Here is a 20,482-nt window from a genome sequence, read left to right on the forward strand (position 1 = left end):
CGATGCCCCAGGCACTCTGGGGTGTATAAAAGGTCCGAGGGCTCCACAGGGCTCCATCCAGCTCTCCTCACTTGAATCTGCTCATTGATCACTGTGGTGAGTCCCAGTCTTCCCTCCGTCCTCCCTTCCTCCACTGAGCCTTCCCTGGTGAATCTCTGCCTGTGGATTTCCCAGGGAATCTCTGCCTGTGGAATTCCCAAGGAATCTCTGTCCGTGGATTTCCCAGGGAATCTCTGCCCGTGGATTTCCCAGGGAATCTCTGCCTGTGGGTTTCCCAGGGAATCTCTGCCTGTGGATTTCCCAAGGAATCTCTGTCCCTGTGCTCCAGCAGCTGTCCCAGGGCAGAGCTGGGATGGCTGAGGTTCCACCAGAGGGCTCAAGGCCTGGGCGAGCCTGGTGGTTTGGATGAGGGAGTTTTTCTTCATTGCCATGGGCAGGCAGGAGCCGGGGGGTGGTGAGGGCAGCAGGGGATGCCAGGGGTGTCTCCAGCCATGCCAGGGCTGAGCTGAGAAGGCCTGGGATGAGCCAGAGCGAGTCCTGGCACACGGGCTCCAGGTGGGCCAGAGCAGCAGGGCTTTGGGCTGAGTCCTTGACATGAGCCACAGCTGTGCCTTCTCTTGCAGCTCTACCAGCCAAGCCCAAAGATGTCCTGCAACAGCCTGTGCATCCCCACCTGTGGCGTTGCCACCCCGGCCCCTGTGGCTGACACCTGCAACGAGCCCTGCGTGCGGCAGTGCCCTGACTCCACGGTGGTCATCCAGCCCCCGGCCTCGGTGGTCACCTTCCCCGGGCCCATCCTCAGCTCCTTCCCGCAGCAGAGCGCCGTGGGCTCGGCCGGAGCTCCCTTCGTGGGATCCGGCTCCGGTGGCGCCTTTGGTGGCCGTGGTGGCTACGGGGGCTTCGGAGGCCTCGGGGGCTATGGGGGCTATGGGAGCTATGGGGGCTATGGCGGCTATGGCAGCTGTGGCGGTTATGGAGGTTTTGGGGGTTATGGCAGCTGCGGCCGCAGCTCCCGGTCCTTCGGGGGCTCCTGCGGGCCCTGCTAAACCCCAAACCCCGCCGGAGCTCAGCGCTGCCCCTGCCCACGGGCTCCTCCAGCAGCCCCTGCTGCCTTGTGCCGCCTGAGCCGGGCTGAAGCTGCAGCCCCTGCTCAGGGCCGGCCCGGCAGCCCCGGGAGCTGCAGGGTTCCTGTCACTGCCGGCTGACCCTGCAGAGCCCCGGCCGGCGCCTTTGGCCTTGCCAGCGCTGCCTCCAAAAGCTGCCCCCTCTCTGCGTCCCCAGCCAGCTGTGCCGAGCCTGGGCTCAGGCTCTGCCCTGCTCTGCCCAGCCCCGAGCCCCGGAGCCGCCCTGGCAAGGGGCAGTGTCTGGGCTGCAGCCTGGGCTGTGCCTCGCTGCAGCTGCTGCTGCCTCAGGATTTTCATCTTTCCATCGCCTTGTTGCTGGCTTGTCTCTCGCTGACACCGCCTGTGGCCTTTTCATTCACAATAAAGAATCTGCATTGCAACCAACGATTTCTTTTGTCAATGGATTTCTTCATGTTTATGAACAAAAAAAAGGTTACCGTTTTTTTTTCCTAAGGGAAGGAGCAGCAGAGGAGTTTTTGAGTTGATCTGAGAGTTGAGCGTTGGCCTAGAGTTCTTTGTTAGGGAAATGTTGTAACCGCCAGTTAAGTATCCTTAAGTAGCGTCATTTGACTCTCAATTGTAGGAGATTTTCTTGTTTATTTCAGTACCACCCTAGCCTGCTGCCAAGAAGACAACAACCCCCCCCTCGGACCGGTGAGAGGAGAGGGGATATTTGCATCTCAGGAGACATGCAAATTTCTCCCCAAACCCCAGACTACCTTAGGACAGGACCTTTTACCAAATCCTGGAAAATACCCCAAAAGAGACGAGCAGAAACAGAATTAAAAGGTCAGAGTGGTGTCTGGACAGCAGGGCCGAGGTCCGAAGCTGGAAGAGACACTTGAAAACCTCGGTCACTCCTCGCCCTAACTACAAACGATGTCAGTCAGACCCCAGGACCCGCTGGATTGATAACCGAAATTGGAGACGACCCTCGGGTAGTACACCCACCTGCCTTCGCGAAGGACAGGGACGTCCTGGTCTTCTGCGTCACTGCTGGAGCGCGCCAGAAGTCCACGGAGCTGCTAAACCCCCGACTCTTCGAGCTGAGTCACTGCTGGGAGTAGGCGGCATTAAAGGCCAGGAGAAGCTCCAGCCCTGTTATTTCCTTGTCTAAACTCGCCGCCACTTTCGCCTGATGGCACTTTTCATTCACAATAAAGGAATCGGCATTGCAAGGAGACGATATCTCCTTGCCCTGTGTATTTCACTTTCATCCTGGCCCTAAATGAGTCTCCAACTGAGCGATGGTGTGGAATGTCCGATCGTGGAATCGCAGGGTGGTTTGGGTTGGAAGGGACCTTGAAACTCATCCTGTTCCACCCCATGCCATGGGCAGGGACACCTTCCACTGTCCCAGGCTGCTCCAAGCCCCGTCCAACCTGGTCTTGGACACTGGCAGGGAAGTGGCAGCCCCAGCTTCTCTGGGAAATCCATCCCAGGCCCTCTCCACCCTCACAGGGAGGAATTCCTTCCCAATGTCCCACCTAAACCTGCTCTCCATCAGTCTGAACGCATTCCCCTTTTTCCTGGCATACCATCCCTTGGGAATTGTCTCTCCCTATTTTCCTCCTTGCCCCTTCAGGTCCTGCAAGGCCACAGCTGGGCCACCCCAAAGTTTCTCCCGGGTGAACAATCCCAGCTCTCCCAGCAGAGCTGTTCCATCCCTCTGATCCCATCCTGGAGCCTCCTCTGGGCTCTCTCCTCTCCCTGAGGGTGTTTTCCAAGAGCTCCTGGAGCTCTGGCAGCCTCAGAAATGTGTCCATTCCCTGGGGAGCCTGGGCAGTGCCCAGCACCCTCTGGGGGCCTAAAATCCATCCCAAACCTCCCCTGGCACAGCTTCATCCCATTCCCTGGGGAGCCTGGGCAGTGCCCAGCACTTTCTGATGCAAGAATTTCCCTGATGTCCCACCCAAACCTACCTCCCTTTTTATTTTTTTCTCTTTTTTTTTTAATGTGATAAAGGAAAACAGAAAATGTATTTCGGTCAAGAAAATTTATTTGGAAATAGAAGATTTCCTACAATTGTGGAACCAAACTGTACAGGATACAAAGAGCATCGTTCCAGGGGTTCAGCGAGGCTCTGGCCAATCACCAGCATCCAAGTGATGCCGCTTGTAAAAACGGGGAATTTCCCTTTTTGGCAGCGTTGCCGTGTGCAATTCCGAGCATTTCAAGTCACCTCTCCGAGCTCAGTGCCAGTAAAAAACCCGCGATAAGCCAAAGCACGGCGGAAGCAGCAAAGCTGCGGGAGAACAGCTCCAAACTAAGGGAAAAAAAAACCAAACCCGGAGGAACCGCAAGGCGAACCCTCCCGTGGCGGGGCTGAACTCCCGCAGCTCTCGGGATTTCACATTCCGCAGCCGCAGCGCTGGGATTTCACCCGGAATTTCCCTCGGCCTGGCCTCAGCAGGTCCAGCGCTTCCCGGAGCGGTAGGAATTGCATGGATGAGTCCATTGCGAGGAGTAGCTGTAGGAATATTTGGGGGCGCAGCGCGGCTCGGGGCGAGCCAACACCGGCGCTGCCACTTTGTCCCCCACCGTCACCTCGGCGGCCACCGCGGCCGGGGGCTCGACCGGGGCCACCTCTGAAGGCTCCGAGGCTCCCACGACGGTTTGCTGGGGGTACGTGGTGAGGATGGGCCCCGGGAAGGTGACAACCACGGGCGGGGGGTAGATGATGACCCGCGAGTCGCCGCAGGTCACCACGCAGGGCTCGTTGGTGCTGCTGGCCAGCGGCTGGGGACACTTGGGCTCGCAGGGGGTGGCACAGGCCAGCTGGGTGGAAGCCATGGCCAGGTGGTGCTGGGGGAGAGCCTGCAGGGTTAAAAAAAAAAAACAAACAAAGAAAGGTCCAAAAGTGAAGCGAACAACTCCTGGCGGCTCTTGGATGTTGGCGTTTGGGTCTAAGAGATCGTCAGAGAAATTTGGGATGGAGATAAAATTTGAGCGCTGGTTTATTGACATTTGGCTCTAAAACATCATCGGAGAAAATTGGGATAGAGCCAAAATTTGAGGGCTGGTTTATTGATGTTTGGGTCTGAAAGATTGTCAGAGAAAATTGGGATAGAGCCAAAATTTGAGCGCTGGTTTATTGATATTTGGCTCTAAAAGATTGTCAGAGAAAATTGGGATAGAGCCAAAATTTGAATGCCGGTTTATTGAGGTTTGGCTTTAAGAGATCGTCAGAGGAAATTGGGATAGAGACAAAATTTGAATGCCGGTTTATTGAGGTTTGGCTTTAAGAGATCATCAGAGGAAATTGGGATAGAACCAAAATTTGAGGGCTGGTTTATTGACATTTGGCTCTAAAACATCGTCAGAGAAAATTGGGATAGAGGCAGAACTTGAGTGCTGGTTTATTGAAATTTGGGTCTGAGATCATCAGAGAAAATTGGGATAGAGCCAAAATTTGAGCGCTGGTTTATTGACATTTGGTTCTAAAAGATTGTCAGAGAAAATTGGGATAGAGGCAGAACTTGAGCGCTGATTTATTGAAATTTGCCTCTGAGGGTTTTTAGAGATCATCGAGATAAAGACACGAGCCGAGCGCTGGTTTATTTGGCTCGAAGTGGTTTTTAGAGATAATCGAGATCTCTCTAAAAGGATTTTGTGCTCCTAAACTCGGGAAAAGACAAGAGTGGAGAGCTCGGTTGTTGTAAGAGATAATTCGGATAAGAGCAAGAGCTGATCCCTGGTTTGTTGACATTTGGCTCAAAGTGGTTTTTAGAGATAATTCAGATAAAGACAAGAATTGCTCTCATGGCTATTGACATTTCCTTTTAAGATCTTGTTAGGGATAATTGAGGTAAAACCAGGAATTGCTCTCTTGGCTATCAGCATTTGGCTTTAAGGGGTCCTCGGAGGGGATTTGGATGCAGTTTTATCTCCCACCTTTAACTCCCCCGCCCCGATTTGTTCGGAATTCCTGTTAATTTTCCCTTTTCTCCTCCTCCCCCGGGAGCAGAACTCCTCCTCTTTCCTTCCGTGCCGCCTCCAAGCCCCGGCCCTTTGGAGGAATTCCCGAGGACGCGCTGGAACTCGTTCCCGCAGCGCCTCTGTTCCTCCCACACGGAGGGAAAAAAAAAAAAAAAAAAATCTGGATTTTCCACGTATTTCAGCGTGGAATAATCAGCTTAGCACCCTGCTTAATTTTTGATTTATTTTCCTTGCAGATTCCTGTTGTTTTCAGGCAGGAAAATATTCTGCTAAAACACAGGGAAAAAAGCAAAAGGCTGAGAATAAGTGGGGGTGTTAAGTGCTCGTTTAAAAAGTGAAACATATAATTAAAATATTTATATAATATAATATCTGTGTTAAGATATTTCTATAGTGATATATATATAATCAAGCCAAATAAGAAAATTACATTTGCACCTAAGGGAAATTCATTCAGTAATGTTTATTCAGGTTAAATCCTCACAGAAAAACCTGATCTAGCATCAGAATATTTTTTTAAGCTTGTAAATCAAATTTATCCTTTTGATAATTAAAAAAAATAAAAAATTAAAAATAGCCATGCAGGGCATTTTCCTCCTAATTCCTTCAAGTTAGAACGCAGCAGCACTGACCTACAGAAATGCTGAATTTAATCTCTGTAAATCACTTTTAAGAGTCAGAAATGAAAGTTATTGGCACAGTTAGGTTAATAGTCCATAATAATCGCTTCTCCAATTAAATTAAGGATGGGCTGATCCCAACAGCAGCAGAGCCGCACCGAGCTCAGTTCCAAGCAGAATTTTCCACAGTTTTTCATTAATTCCACCCCAGACCCTCTTCCTGATCATGCCATGCAACCAAAGGCAAAGTCAAATCCATCCCAGAAACTTCCCCAAAGATTTTTCCAGAATGAAGAGACTGAAACCCTCATTCTGCCATAAATCCCAAAGCCCTGCAAAAGCCCCGCTTTGATTTTGGCCCATCACGAAAAGCTCTCCTAAATCCCTCAGAACCAGAACACTCAGGCAAGGCTGAGCCCCGATTTTGAGGAGAAATCCACGCAAAAGCAGAAGGGAAATGGAAGTTTTTAGAGCCGGGAACTTACTCAGAGAGGCGGAGAGGAGGAGTCGGGAGAGGCAGTGAGGAGATGCCAGGGTGGAGAGGGGATTTATAGCCAGCCCCGATGGCCGGGGGCGGCTGAGCCACCCTTGGCTAAAGCGCTTTAATGACTCGGGAGCCGAGCCCGGTGCAGGGATCGCTGCTGGAGCCGCAGGAATTGTTTTGCTGGCTGTTTATGATTATCTAAAGCCGCGTTGGGCAATAACCCCAAAAATGCAGGTGGCAAGAGGCCAGGTCTTTTCATCTGGGAATTTCCTGCTTTTCTCCTCCCGGTTTCATTAAGAGGTGAAAATGCAGCGAGAATTAATGAGGTTTTTTTAGCTTATCTTGGCTAAAAGCTGGAGCGCGCAGGGAATCTTGGAGTGCCAGGGTTATTTTCCTTATGGAAGCAAAACCTGACACAGGGAATTTGTGGCCGTGCCTCGTTTATCCAACCCGGGATTCTTTCCCGTAAAATTAGTGGGATTTACGGATGCGCTCCTAAATCGGGGGAAGGATCTGGTGCAAAGCTGAAGAGCAAAGCTCGAGCTTATCTTTGGAATAAAAAACGAAGCCGTTCATGAATTATGCCAATTGTGAAGTTTAAAATGAGGAGTTTGATGAAACACTTTCCATAATTTATTCTTTGTGAGGTCACAGCAGCCCGGATCCTCTAGGATGTCATTACCGTGATTACCACGAAATGATTTCCCTGGATGACAAACTCGCCGAGGTTTTGAGATCCTCTTTGAAATCTCATTTTCTGATGTCTCCGGAATATTCCCGATAAGCTCCAAAGCCCTGCGGGATCTCTGGAGGTGCCTCATAAATCAGAATAATTCCTGCCATGCCACAAACCCCCGGGTTTTACCTCGTCTCAAGGTGGGCATTTCCCGGCGCAGAGGTTCCCCCCGGAGGGAAAAGGGAGTGAAAAGGGGAAAAAAAAAGGAAAAAAGGGGTACAGGGCACCGGGATTTTGGGAAGATCCTCCCAGTGGCTTCTCTGTAATCAGGGAAGAGTTGGGGGCGTGTGGCTCCTTTTGGGATCACGTCCATGGCAAAGGAATATTCTTTTCTTTCCCCCTCCAGGATTTAACCCTAACGAGGTTGGATGGACGTTGCCTATGAGGAGGAGCCCAAAATCCTGCCCCAAATTCGTCCATTTTCTTCTCCTCCCGAAATTTCCCATGTCTCTGGTATCACCCTTTGGGATTTCCTGCTCCAACACCTCCCCCCTTTCCCAAAATTCCTGCTCCTGACCAGGGAGGATTAAAGCACACGGAGAAAGTGCGAAATTCACCCCTCCGAAAGGATTCCAGCTCTCCTCAGCTGATCCCCGTGGCATTTGGGAATTCCCAACCCTGGAACAGAGTCCGGGCTGGCAAAATCAGTCCCTGGGATCAACTCCTCCCAAAATCCCCCAAAATGCAGAAATCTCAGGTGGAATTTTCTCTTTTCCACCCGCGTTTTGTGTTGTGCTCCTGTGCCTGCAGTTGGTTCGTCAGGAATTGTGGGGTCAGGGATGGATCCAGACTGAAGGAGAGGAGGTTTAGGGGGGATTTTGGGGAAAGAATTGTTCCCCGTGAGGCTGGGGAGGCTCTGGCACAGCTTCTCCAGGGAATTTCTGGGAAAATCCATTCTCAAAACTTTCCCAAATATTTTTTTTTAGAATTAAGAGACTGAAATCCCTCATTGTGCCATAAATTCAAAAGCCTTGGAAGAGCCCCCGCTTTGATTTTTGCACCCTTTACCCAGCACAGAAAGCAGAGCAGGAGAGAGCTCCTAAATCCCTCAAAGCCGGAATATTTCGGCAGGGTTCAGCCCCGATTTTAAGGAGAAATCCACCAAAATGTAGAAAAGTGTCCGAGGCCAGGCTGGAAGGAGCCGGGACCGCAGCAGGGGTGGAACCGGGCGAGTTTTAAGGGCCCTTTCCAGCCCAAACCATCCCGTGAGTAACAAAGAGAACAAAGAGCGAGCGCAGACGGCAAACCCCACAACACAGAACCTTAATATCCATTAATCCTGAATTGTGTAGAAAATTACATCCCTGCGCAGGCCAGGGGCAGCTTTAATACCGGTTCATTCGGTTTTTGTGGCCGGACCGGTTCGGCGGGGCTGCAGAGCCGCGGGGTTGGCGGCTGGGGCTGAGTCAGGAGCGCAGCCTCACCGAGGGATCATCAAAGAGAGGATTTGGGGTGGGAGCGGCTCTGCCGGAGCTTCGCAGCCCTCGCTGCCCTCGCCCCAAAGCGTCTCTGCCCGCTGACATCAGCGGCACCAAGCTGGCATCAGCAACAATTCCGCCCATCGGGAGGGAGGAGCTGCGGAGGGGGTAATTAACGGCAATTAACGCCTCGCTCCCCGCGCGTTCTGCTCTATCAGGAGTTCTGATTTCGCAGGGAAAGTCGGAGAACCCCAAAATGCAGGCGGTGACCCCCGGCCAGCTCAGGGCAGGGAGTGACCTCGGGTGGTCTTGGGTGGTTGCCCAAGAGGCGGCGGCTCCCGGGTGGGGATGAATCCCCAAACCTGCCAGGGGAAGGGTTCTGGGCATGGAGGAACCCGGAGAACACTCAGGGAAGGGTTCTGGGCCTGGAGGAACCCGGAGAACACTCAGGGAAGGGTTCTGGGCCTGGAGGAACCCGGAGAACACCCAAGGAAGGGTTCTGGGCTTGGTGGAACCTGGAGAACATGCCCCAGGGAAGGGTTCTGGGCTTGGTGGAACCCGGAGAACACTCAAGGAAGGGTTCTGGGGTTGGTGGAACCCAGAGAACACTCAGGGAAGGGTTCTGGGCTTGGTGGAACCTGGAGCATGCCCAGGGAAGGGTTCTGGGCTTGGTGGAACCTGGAGAACACCCAGGGAAGGGTTCTGGGCTTGGTGGAACCTGGAGAACACCCAGGGAAGGGTTCTGGGCTTGGTGGAACTCGGAGAACACTCAGGGAAGGTTTCTGGTCTTGGTGGAACTCAGAGAACACTCAGGGAAGGGTTCTGGGCCTGGTGGAACCTGGAGAACACCCAAGGAAGGGTTCTGGGCTTGGTGGAACCTGGAGAACACTCAGGGAAGGGTTCTGGGCTTGGTGAAACCCGGAGCATGATCCGGGAAGGGTTCTGGGCCTGGTGGAACCTGGAGAACCCTCAAGGAAGGGTTCTGGGCTTGGTGGAACCCAGAGCACGCCCAGGGTGTCTCATCCTGCGGGGCGGCCCCAGAAAATCCTCCCCAATCCCAATTTCCTGCCCTGGGCAGGGCTGGAACAAACTCCTCCCGTGGGGTGGGTGCGAGGCAGGGAGGGTCTGCTCCAAAAAGATGAGCGGGGTCATGAGAGCTGAGCCTTTTCTGGAGGTTTTTTGGTTGATAAAAGAAGAGATTTTTTTCTTTTAGGATGGTGTAGAGGTGTGGAATATATAAAAATATTTAAAAATATAAATATAAATAAAAATAAATATATAAATATATAAAAATATAAATAAATAAATAAATAAATAAAAATATAAACATTATAGAAACAAATGTAAATGTCATAGAAATAGATACAATTATTATATAGGTCTTCTATAAATATGATACACGTTACTTATATCATATTATACATAAATGTATGCATAATATTATACATAAATTGTTTTTATTTTTAAATTTATCCCGGGTTTTGGTGTTTGGGTGGAGCCCCAGATCCGAGCTCCCTTGGTGACTTCACATCTCCCTCTGCTTGCCCCGGGTGGCATTGCACAACCTGACCTGCCTCAGTTTCCCCACAAGGTCTGGGATTTTTCTGCTGGATTTTTGAATTATTCCTGCATGGCTTTGGAAGTGTTCCCACTCGGCTTTGGAATTATTCCCAGTCGATTTTGGGTTATTCCCAGTCGATTTTGGATTTTTTCCTGCTCGATTTTGGAATTTTTCCCACTCCAATTTGGGATTTTTCCCACTCAATTTTGGGATTTTTCCCTCTCGATTTTGGGATTTTCCCCACTCCATTTTGGGATTTTTCCCACTCCAATTTGGAATTTTTCCCACTCCAATTTGGGATTTTTCCCACTCGATTTTGGGATTTTCCCCACTCGATTTTGGGGTTTTCCCCACTCGATTTTGGGATTTTCCCCACTCCATTTTGGGGTTTTCCCCACTCGATTTTGGGATTTTCCCCACTCGATTTTGGGATTTTTCCCGCTCCAATTTGGGATTTTTCCCACTCAATTTTGGGATTTTTCCCACTCCATTTTGGGATTTTCCCCACTCCAATTTGGGATTTTTCCCGCTCCATTTTGGGATTTTTTCCCACTCGGTTTTGGGATTTTTCCCACTCCAATTTGGGATTTTTCCCACTCGATTTTGGGATTTTTCCCACTCCATTCTGGGATTTTTCCCGCTCCATTTTGGGATTTTCCCCACTCGGTTTTGGGATTTTTCCCACTCCAATTTGGGATTTTTCCCACTCGATTTTGGGATTTTTCCCACTCCATTCTGGGATTTTTTCCCACCCGCCTCCCAGCAGGATGGATCCCTGGAATTGTTTAATGGGAGCAAACCTCAGGAATGTAAGCCTGCAGCAGGAGGAGGAGCCGGCTATTTTTAGCAACCTTTGGGTGTGGCCGATGCTCGGAGTCACCTTGGTCCTCCCGGGGTGGCTCCAGGGTGACAAATTTGGCCAGCACCGGCCTCAGCTGCCACCAACCCGCCTGGGGGCTGAATTTAATGGGAATTCAATCCCCCGGGGGCTGGAGCATTAAGGAAGCGTCATTAATGAAGATTTTTGCTTAATTGGGTGATGTTATCACCGGATATTCGAATATTTGAAAGCTGATAAGATGTGGTTTGGGTCATGCCGGGTTTTTTGTTCTGATGTTTCCTGTAGGAAAAGCAAAAATAGCTTAAAGATGAGGATTTGGGGTTTGTTTGAAACACCTGTAAATGTTCCTGCCGGGAAGTTCCTTGAGTCACTCCAAGACACTCAAAATTCCCAAATATCCCAAATATTCACCTCGGAATTAATTTCTGCCAATTCCTTCAGGCAGCCCCGGGGCGCGCAGGAGCTGATTCACCGAAAATCCAACCCCAAAAAAAATCGAAATAATGATGCCGAAAAATGCCGCTCCCAACTGGCATCCTGGCGTTGCTAAAGTGCAGCTGTTGCCCAACATCTGGATGTCCAAATCCAAATCTTGGTGTCGCAAGGCTGGTGTACCGAGATAATTAATGTTTGTGGAGCGTTCCCAGCCCCTGTCATCAGGGGAAGGATCATCCAGGAGCTGATTTGTGGAAAAAGCAGATTTGCAGATTTCCTTTGGGGATTAGATGAAATTAAGTGGATTGGTGTGGACAGAAAACCCCGGGCAGGATTTTGGAAACGTGATTCCCTGGAAATTCCAGCTCGTTAATTCCTACCTTGATCACTCAATACTTCTAGCTATTACCAAATATCGGCTAATATATACATAATATTTTATATTTATATTTATTTCATTCACATTTTAAACTGCACTTCCCATGTTGCAGATCATCCTTGCCCATAATATATAATATTTATATTTATTTCTTTCACATGTTGCAGATGGCCCCTGCCATAATAAATAATATTTATATAATATTTATATTTATTTCTTTCACACCTTGCAGATCATCCTTGCCCATAATATGTAATATTTATATAATATTTATATTTATTTATATTTATTTCTTTCACACCTTGCAGATCATCCCTGCCCATAATATATAATATTTATATAATATTTATATTTATTTCTGTCACACCTTGCAGATCATCCCTGCCCATAATATATAATATTTATATAATATTTATATTTGTTAATTTCACACATTGTAGATTGTCCTTGCCCATAATATATAATATTTATATTTCTTTTTTTCACATTTTAAACTGCACTTTCCATGTTGCAGATCCTCCTTGCCCATAATATGTTATATTTATATTTATTTCTTTCACACCTTGCAGATCATCCTTGCCCAACTTGTCCTAGCCTGGTGCCCCAGGGAGGGTGGCAGAGCCCAGCTCCTGCCTGTACATGCTTGGCCCGGGATTTTTGTCCTATTTTTGGGAAACAGCCTCGTGAGTCGGCTGGAAAATTCATTCCAGGCGTTCAATTAATGAAACAAAACAAAAAAAAAAAATCTGCATTTTTTTGCTGGGCCTGGTGCCCAGAGGCAGAAGAATTTCCCCCCAAAATCCAGACTGGATGAACTCTGGGAAAAGGCAAAATCTCCTCAGTTTTCCTGGTGGTTTGGTTAGTGCTGCTGGGGGGGGGGGGGTGTTGAGCCTCAGGAAAAGTCCCAAAGTCACTTCTGGGACCAAAAAAGGTTCAAAATTAAATGCAGAGGAGAAAGTTTTCCACCAGAACTGGAGTGACTGGTCAGGGGGGTGGGTTCAGACTGAAAAAGGAGAAATTTGGGTTGGATTTGGGTTGGAATTGTTCCCTGTGAGGGTCCCAGGTGATTCCATGGATTCTCCATCCCTGGGAGTGTCCAAGGCCAGGCTGGACCCACCTGGGATAGGGGAAGGTCCCTGTCCATGGAACTGGGGTGGGATTTTTTGGGATTCAAGGTTCCTCTCCATCCCAAACCATCCCAGAATCCCCTTGGCTGATTTAGCCAGGATTTTAGGGATCAATCCTTCCCTGGCCCGGGTGATTCCATGGATTCTCCATCCCTGGAAGTGCCCAAGGCCAGGCTGGACCCACCTGGGATAGGGGAAGGTCCCTGCCCATGGCAGGAGGTGACACTGGGTGATTTTTGGGGTCCCTTCCACCCCAAACCATCCTAAAAAAGCAAAACCCAAAAGTGCATCTGCATGACAGCATTTAATGGGAACGAGAAGCTCAATTCACAAGTGCAAAACTCACTGGAAAGGATAAAATCAAAGAATTCCAGGAGGCTCCACAACAAATCCCCACTCCCACCATTTTCATAGATTTGAGCAGAAGGATTTTGCAAAGAGATTTGCTCTTACAATCGCTGTAAATATTTTGATTTTGGCTCTTTTTTCCCTTGCATTAAATGAGATAAAGGCAGGAAAAGAAGCTGGGAGAGCGTTACATGGTGAGGCCAAGCAGAAATAAAGCACAGCAAGGAGCTACAAATTCCTAATGTTCAGAAATGCCAAGTAGAGCTGATTTATTTCTTTCTTTTTAAATGCTGGTTCAGCAAAATTTGCAAATGAAGAGGAATTTGGGTAAAATTTCATTTTGGAACCCAAGATTTTCAGTCATATCGTTTGGGTGGATTTTGTAATTTTTTTTTTATTTTGAGAGAAATTGATAATAAAACGTCCGTGTTGGCATAAAAACGAATTTATTGACAAGAAACTCTTAGCAAACCAAAAAAAAAAAAAAAGAAAAAAAGAAAAAAAAAAGGAGATAATTTTTTTTTAAAATCTGGTTTCTTGGAAAATTCTGGGCTTTGGTTTGTCCTAATTTGGAATGAAGTCAATAGAAAAATTTCAGTTTTCTCAGAGTTTGGAAATTCTGGTCCTCGGGCAGGTCTAGTGCCAGGAATCCCTGGATTTATGGACTCCATGGGAACCTCGGGAGCTCGGCACTTCTACAATCCATTATCCACAAACTTTAGTCGGGCTCTGTCTGACTGCTCAGTTGTGCTTTTCAGTCTATCCACAGATATCCAGGCAGGGTTTAGGTTGGCCTGCAAGTTCCACAACAAAACTGGGATAAGTGAGGAGGAAAAGGATTAAAACTCCCCAAAGCGCCCCGAAAAGAGGCGTCCACACCTGAGCCCAACGAGCACCTACCCCCGAACCCATGGAATCCCTGGGAGCCCAGGAAGTTCCTGATGTCCAGCAGGGCCGTGGAGCCCACCAGGGTCTGCTGGGGGAAGGTGGTCAGCGTGGGCCCGGGGTAGATGACGGAGTAGGGGGGAAAGTCGGGCTCCACGATGTCCACCACGGTGTCGGGGTACTTGATGACGCAGGTGTCGCTGCAGGTGACGGCGAAGGGCTCGGGGCACGCCAGGCCCGCGGGTAGGCAGCACTCGTGGAAGGGAGACATGGGGCAGGGTAGAGCTGGAAAGGAGCAGGGAAAGAGGGAAAAATGAGAAAAAAATCATCCTTGGTGTGGCGGGAGATATCTGGGATAAACAGCGGGGTTTTGGTAACGCGGTAATGGGGATTTACGGGAAATTGGGAATTACAGAGAGCTCAGGTGGGAGCTGAATTTGGCAAGGCAGAGCTGGAAAGGAGCGAGGAAAGAGGGAAAAATGAGAAAAACCATCCTTGGTGTGGTGGGAGATATCTGGGATAAACAGCGGGGGTTTGGTAACGCGGTTATGGGGATTTACGGGAAATTGGGAATTACAAACAGCTCAGGTGGGAGCTGAATTTGGCAGGAATTGATCAGGAATTCAGGTGGGAGTTGAATTTGGCCTGGAATTGAGCAGGAAAAGAGGGAAAAATGAGAAAAACCATCCTTGGTGTGGTGGGAAATATCTGGGATAAACAGCGGGGTTTTGGTAACGCGGTTATGGGGATTTATGGGAAATTGGGAATTACAGAGAGCTCAGGTTGGAGCTGAATTTGTCCAGTTTAGTTTTCCAACCAGGAGCTCTTTTCCTTCCTGGTTGAACTTCCTGCTTTTCAATATAATGATATTTTTCAGACCATCACCATTTTAACCCAAAAATCTTTCATCCCATTCCTTCTCTTCCTGGGATTTTCACTGTGTCCATCCCACTCCTATTACCAGTGGAAAACCACGACTCCCAACTCAATCCCAGATTTTAAACTCAGCTTTTAATCCTCATTTAAATCCCCAGCGTGGAGGTTGGAGCTTGTGTCCTCCTCCCACCCTGTTCCAAGTGGAACAGTGAGATCCAGGCTGGAGATCCACCCATTTTTTATGGGACTCATTAGGGATCAGCTGAATATTTGAAATCCCAGAGCACCTTAAGCCCAGCCTGATATCGAGGCCAGATTTTCCCTGGGCACGGTTTAATTATGGATTGAAGGCCGTGCTTGCCCTGGATTGTGCCCACACGGATTGGGCAAGGAAAACGCGGAGGGAGAAGGGATCATTTTCCTCATTTTCCTCATTTTAGCTCTGTGGAGAAATTAAGGGCTGGCAAAGAGGGGGCTTGAATAAATCCCCACTTCACCCCAGGAATTTGTGGGGGAGAAAAAATCCTGGGGGGATTTCTCACGTCTCCACCCGAAAATCCCATTTTAACCTTCCTGAGTTAAAAATTCTGAGTTTTTTTTCCCAATTAATTCCAGTCCAATCTCCTTAGACTTGAAGGTGAGGAGAAGGCAACCACGGGGTAATTTTCCAGCTGAAAAGCTGGATCTGGAATGGCTGATTTTGGCTTTGGGAAAAGAAGATTGGTCTGGGGATCTTCCAGTGGTTCCACACGATTTGTAAAAGCTCATCCCAGAGCTCCTGAAAGGAGGTGAAAAAGGAGGGCTCAGATGTTCCTGCTACATTTGGAATTCAAATTTATAAATATGTTTTAACCGAAGGCAGCAGTAAAGTGGATTTTGAGTAAGGAAAATCTGTGTTCTGCTCTCTGCAGGATTGGGAAAATATTTAGGGCGAGTTCTCCAACTTAAAAGACACCGGAGCCTCCTGGAAGACAGCTGAGGGTGAGAACATCGTAGAAATTAAATTTAAAATGATAATTTCTTTCATGACACCGACTCTTTAGAATATGAAAAGAGCACCATGGAATTATTGAGACTCTTTAGGATTCAGAGGGAGTTTTCTGTGCCCTCCCTGCTTTCCTGAGCTCTCCCCTTTTGAAGTGTAAAACTTCAATTAACTCCAAACTAAAGGATAATAAAAAGGCTTTTTCTGCTGAAATCCCCCCTTGTCCTTTCACAAGCTCGCCCTATCATTTGATATTCAGATAGCAATAACAACAACAATAATAATAATAATAATAATTGATTTAAAACTCAATAATTGATTCAAAATTGACTTACCCGGATCACCCAAGGAGGAGAGGAAAAGAAAAGTGATTAGGGAGGCTTCTACGTAGCAAATGCTTTTATACACGTCCCCGAAGCGCCTGGAGGATGTGACACCCTCTTTGCATGAAGTCTTAATTAGTTGCAAAACAAACTTTGCTGCCTGCATAACTTCTGCGAGTAATGAAACTGTTTTGCTCCCTGTTTGTGTTTGTTCCCTCCCGGAGCTTCCCAGAGCGTGCTACGCCCTCCGGGCAGGATTCACTTTGTCCTTTCAAGGGCCAAAAATAGGGCTCGATCTGCTGCTAATTAACCACATTTCAGTTATTTCGGGGCCTGATCAAGGGTTCTTTTATTGGCATTGGGTTTTCCCTCTCAGGTTTCGTGAAAGGGAGCTGCAGTGGCATCATTTCCTAGCAGGGAACTGCGTTATTTTTATCATTTCCCAGCGCGGATGGGATTTTTTTTTATTCCCAAAACCATTCCCAGGGGCATCAATTGTACCCCTACATCCAGAGAAAAGGAGAAAAAATAAATTCACAATTGCAGAATTCTCAGTAAATGCCATGAATTCTCAATAAATCTCATGAATTCTCAGTAAATCTCATGAATTCTCAATAAATCCCATGTATTCTCAATAAATCTCATGAATTCTCAATAAATCCCATGAATTCTCAATAAATCCCATGAATTCTCAATAAATCTCATGAATTCTCAATAAATCTCATGAATTCTCAACAAATCCCATGAATTCTCAAGAAATCCCATGAATTCTCATAAATCTCACGAATTCTAAATAAATCTCATGAATTCTCAATAATCCAAGAATCTCAATAAATCCCATGAATTTCAACAATCCCATGAATTCTCATAAATCCCATGAATTCTCAAGAAATCCCATGAATTCTCAATAAATCTCACGAATTCTAAATAAATCTCATGAATTCTCAATAAATCCCAAGAATTCTCAATAAATCCCATGAATTTCAACAAATCCCATGAATTCTCATAATCCCATGAATTCTCAATAAATCACATGAATTCTCAATAAATCACATGAATTCTCAATAAATCACATGAATTCTCAAGAAATCTCATGAATTCTCAACAAATCCAATGAATTCTCAATAAATCCCATAATTCTCAATAAATCCCATAATTCTCAATAAATCTTTACTTTCATGGTGTCAGTGACCCCGCAGAGAAAGCTCGGCCTTATCTCCCATCCTCTCCTTACAAATCCTGGGATTGGTTTTAAGTGGAGCAGGATTTGCTCCTGGGCTTTGCAGGGTTTGACCCCAGTGCAATTAAAGGCACCCAAATCCCACCCACGGTTCTGGCTCCTGACTCAAGGTGAAGTCACCCAGCCTCACACGGCCTTGGTTTTGTTTGTTGGGTTTTTTTTCTCCCTTTTTCCCCAGTTTTTGGGTTGGAAAGGATAAAATAGTGAGAAAGGGAAGGCTGGAACCATCCAGGTTTACTGGGACAAAATTAAGGGTGGGGGAAAGCAGACAAGAAATTGTTCTGTCCTGATGAAAATTTAATTTAACACAAATTAAGGATGTGAGTTTAATATAAAACCATTAAAATATTGGAGAAAATGGTGGAGGGTTGTTGTAGCAATTTATCAACATTTTTGAGTGAGCCAGACATGGATTTAAAATGATTTTATTGAGATTTTAAAGAGGAAATCAACGACAGAAAAATCATAATGAAGACACAAATCAGGATTTCCCTCAAAAAGAGATTTCTGAGGGAGCCACCAGTTGGGCAGCCAGGAATGTTTTGGGATAACAGCCCCCAGACAGTTTTATTTATTTACTGCATAAAATTAATTTAAATCCTATTGGAATACCGGGATGGGGCTCACTTAAATATTCGGGGACACCCTTAAAAGCACAATTCCACCTCTGTGTTTCATCCCTGATGCCCAAATCTGCATAAATCCCTTGGGATCAGCCCCAACCCTTTTGTTCCCAAGTGCCCACAAACACTTTTGCCTTAGGACCCCTCTCAGGCTGCAGATAATTTATGCTGGGAGGGAAAATTGAGAGTAAATAATAATTAGGAACAAAGGGAGGCAGCTCCACTTCCTGGCACCTCGATTGGGATGTGAATCCTGGGAAAAAGGAATGAGAATTGTGGATATCCCGTCCCTAGAAGTATCCAAGGCAGGTGGGAATGTCCCAAGATTTAACTCCAATTAACCAGCTTAAGGTTATGTGAAAGCTGGATTAATTCAGCTGAAATGTCATTTATAAAGGGTTAAAAGGACACTAATGCATATTCTTATATTTCCATATTTATATTTATATTTATATTTATATTTATATTTATATTTATATTTATATTTATATTTATATTTATATAAATATTTCTATCTATATATACACCTATATTATATATCATCATTTTATATTTATATTTTAATGTATACATTTGTACATTTCTATATTAACATTTATGGCTATATTTATCTATCTGTATATTCATATATCTATATGTTTATTTCCCTATTTATATTGTTTTGCTTTTTTTATATTTTGACATTTCATTTCCTTTCAGAACCCACATACTGAGATTTGCTTCTTGCCGTTTACCCACTCAACACTTTTCTCAAAGACAATCATTAATTGTATTGACATAAAATTCACACAATGTGCTGCCAAGTGCAGATAAACCTGAAGTTTTATCCGTGGGAGGTTGGATTTGATGATCTTGGAGTTGGGATTCTGTCAACACTCCCCTTTTCCCAGCCCCTTGTGCTGCAGAACGTTCTGGAACTCTTGGACATTTCTGCTCCCTCTGCATTTTTGGCCCCTCTATAAAAAATCTCCCGGGCCCTTCCCTCGCAGGCGGATTTTCCGTCGCCTTTGGCAGATTTTAATTCCAGTTATTATCTGGAAGCACAGGAGGCAAATGAATCCTCCGAGGTCACCGCGGGAGCAGGCGGAGGAACCCGCAGTGAACGGGGCTGCCATCGATTTGAATTCATTTCAATTCCAGATTTGAATTCCAGCGGCTCCTGCAGGCCTGGGATCTGTGGGGGGAAGGAAAAGCCCCAAATCCCCAGGATTGAGGGATCTCCAACCCCTCAATCCTTGGGGATGGAGCTGGGAGCTCCAAGCCCTGGCAGGGATTTAGGGAAGGGCCGGGAGCCCTTTTGGACGTGTCCTGAAATGGCTTCTCCAGTTGGGGCCTGGAAATCTCTGCCAATAAACACAGCCCTGGGTTTTATTTTAATAAATTATTCCCTTTTCAAAGTGCCCTGTGTAGTCATGTTCTCCCGGTGTGTTGTTTTGTGGAGTCCTGGGAATATTTAAAGAAGGAGCTTTAAAAACTATTTCATTCCAAGCCCTCCCAGGAGCACAGGCCGCATCCAGCCAGGCCTCAGATACTTTCAGGAATGAGAAATCCAAAATTCCCTGAAAAACCTCCCCACCCTCCCACAGAACAATTTTATCCCGAATTTCTCCCTCAGAATGAGCAGCAAATCGAAGAAACTTCGATTTCTTTCCGTTTTTCCCCTCAAAAAAAAATGCTGAGTTTCCCGAAGCTGCTGAAGGCCTTGAAGGCCCGATCCCTAATTAAACCCTTTGTTTATGTCTTTCGAAACCTGAAGCTGCCAATTAAGAAATCTGCAATTAGTGGGGCCTGCAAATTGCTGCCGTGGATGGGGTAATGATCCCCAGGCAGAAAATAATTCCTTTTTAATAAAAATCCCGCCTCAAAAATCGCCCCTTAGGAAAGGTGGAAGAATGGGATCAGGGCGGGTTTATCAGATTTTAACAGTTAAAGAGGGGGGAAACCAAGGAAAGAAATCATAATGATAATAATAAAAACAAGAGGGGGAAGCTGTTGGGATTTTCTTCAATTAATTGGAATATTAACGAAGCCTTTTGTGTGTGAGTGAGGTGTTAATTAATTCCGGGTGAATTTTTCAGGACTGAGTTCTGCGTTCTCTCCTCCTGGGTCACTCCGGCCCCGTTTGCATTTCTGACCTTCCCACTCTGCTCCTGTTCCTTCCTCAGGGATGTTTTTCATCCCACAATTCCAGAAGATTTGGGGTTTTTTGGGTTTTGGATTTTTTTCTCTTTTTTTTTTTTTTTTTTGGTTTTTTTTTCTGAGACTGCGAGGCTCAGAATTAAACTGAAAAATCAATTTTTTTTCTCAACTCCCTCCCCTGAAAAGCCCCAAATTTTAATTAAATCTTAATCAAAGTTATTTATTTGTTATTCCTTTATCAATATGAAAATTACAGCTCTGAGCTCCTTTCCCTAAATCCAAAATTACCCAGGAATAATCTCCACATTTTGATTTAACAATCATTCCCAGCTTGTAATTCCTGAGGAATCAGTGCTGTCCAAGGTCCAGGTTTTCTCTGCAACAAATTCCAACATTTGC

The 20,482-nt window shown here is 46.8% G+C and overlaps 3 protein-coding genes across 4 annotated transcripts in view; 2 read left to right on the plus strand and 1 right to left on the minus strand.

Annotated features, from left to right (window-relative positions):
- The first annotated feature begins 51 nt into the window (after positions 1-51).
- Positions 52-1,503, plus strand: LOC103823935 (claw keratin-like). Its single transcript, XM_009099112.4, has 2 exons — positions 52-96; positions 624-1,503. The coding sequence occupies exon 2, from the start codon at positions 645-647 to the stop codon at positions 1,044-1,046; it is 402 nt and encodes a 133-aa protein (XP_009097360.2). The 5' UTR covers positions 52-96; positions 624-644; the 3' UTR covers positions 1,047-1,503.
- Positions 1,504-3,105: 1,602 nt separating this feature from the next.
- LOC108963503 (feather keratin 4-like) lies at positions 3,106-6,334 on the minus strand. 2 transcript variants are annotated; one of them, XR_007779823.1, is made up of 3 exons: positions 6,169-6,334; positions 3,479-3,941; positions 3,106-3,383 (listed from the first exon to the last, which is right to left on the minus strand). XR_007779823.1 is itself a non-coding variant. In XM_018924252.3 (2 exons), exon 2 carries the CDS (start codon positions 3,915-3,917, stop codon positions 3,531-3,533), a length of 387 nt encoding a protein of 128 aa, XP_018779797.2. In that variant the 5' UTR covers positions 3,918-3,941; positions 6,169-6,334; the 3' UTR covers positions 3,106-3,530. The 2 variants fall into 2 exon arrangements, 1 of the variants encoding a protein (XP_018779797.2); XM_018924252.3 differs by having other exon boundaries at positions 3,106-3,941.
- Positions 6,335-13,917: 7,583 nt separating this feature from the next.
- Positions 13,918-20,482, plus strand: part of LOC127060650 (scale keratin-like) — a 68,075-nt gene continuing 61,510 nt past the window's right edge. Inside the window, 1 exon segment of the mRNA XM_050984588.1 lies at positions 13,918-13,998. Within this exon segment, the coding sequence (XP_050840545.1) occupies positions 13,923-13,998 (76 nt within the window). The 5' untranslated portion in view covers positions 13,918-13,922.

The sequence above is a fragment of the Serinus canaria genome, chromosome 25 (genome assembly GCF_022539315.1).
Source record: "Serinus canaria isolate serCan28SL12 chromosome 25, serCan2020, whole genome shotgun sequence".
In the NCBI taxonomy this organism is placed as follows: domain Eukaryota; kingdom Metazoa; phylum Chordata; class Aves; order Passeriformes; family Fringillidae; genus Serinus; species Serinus canaria.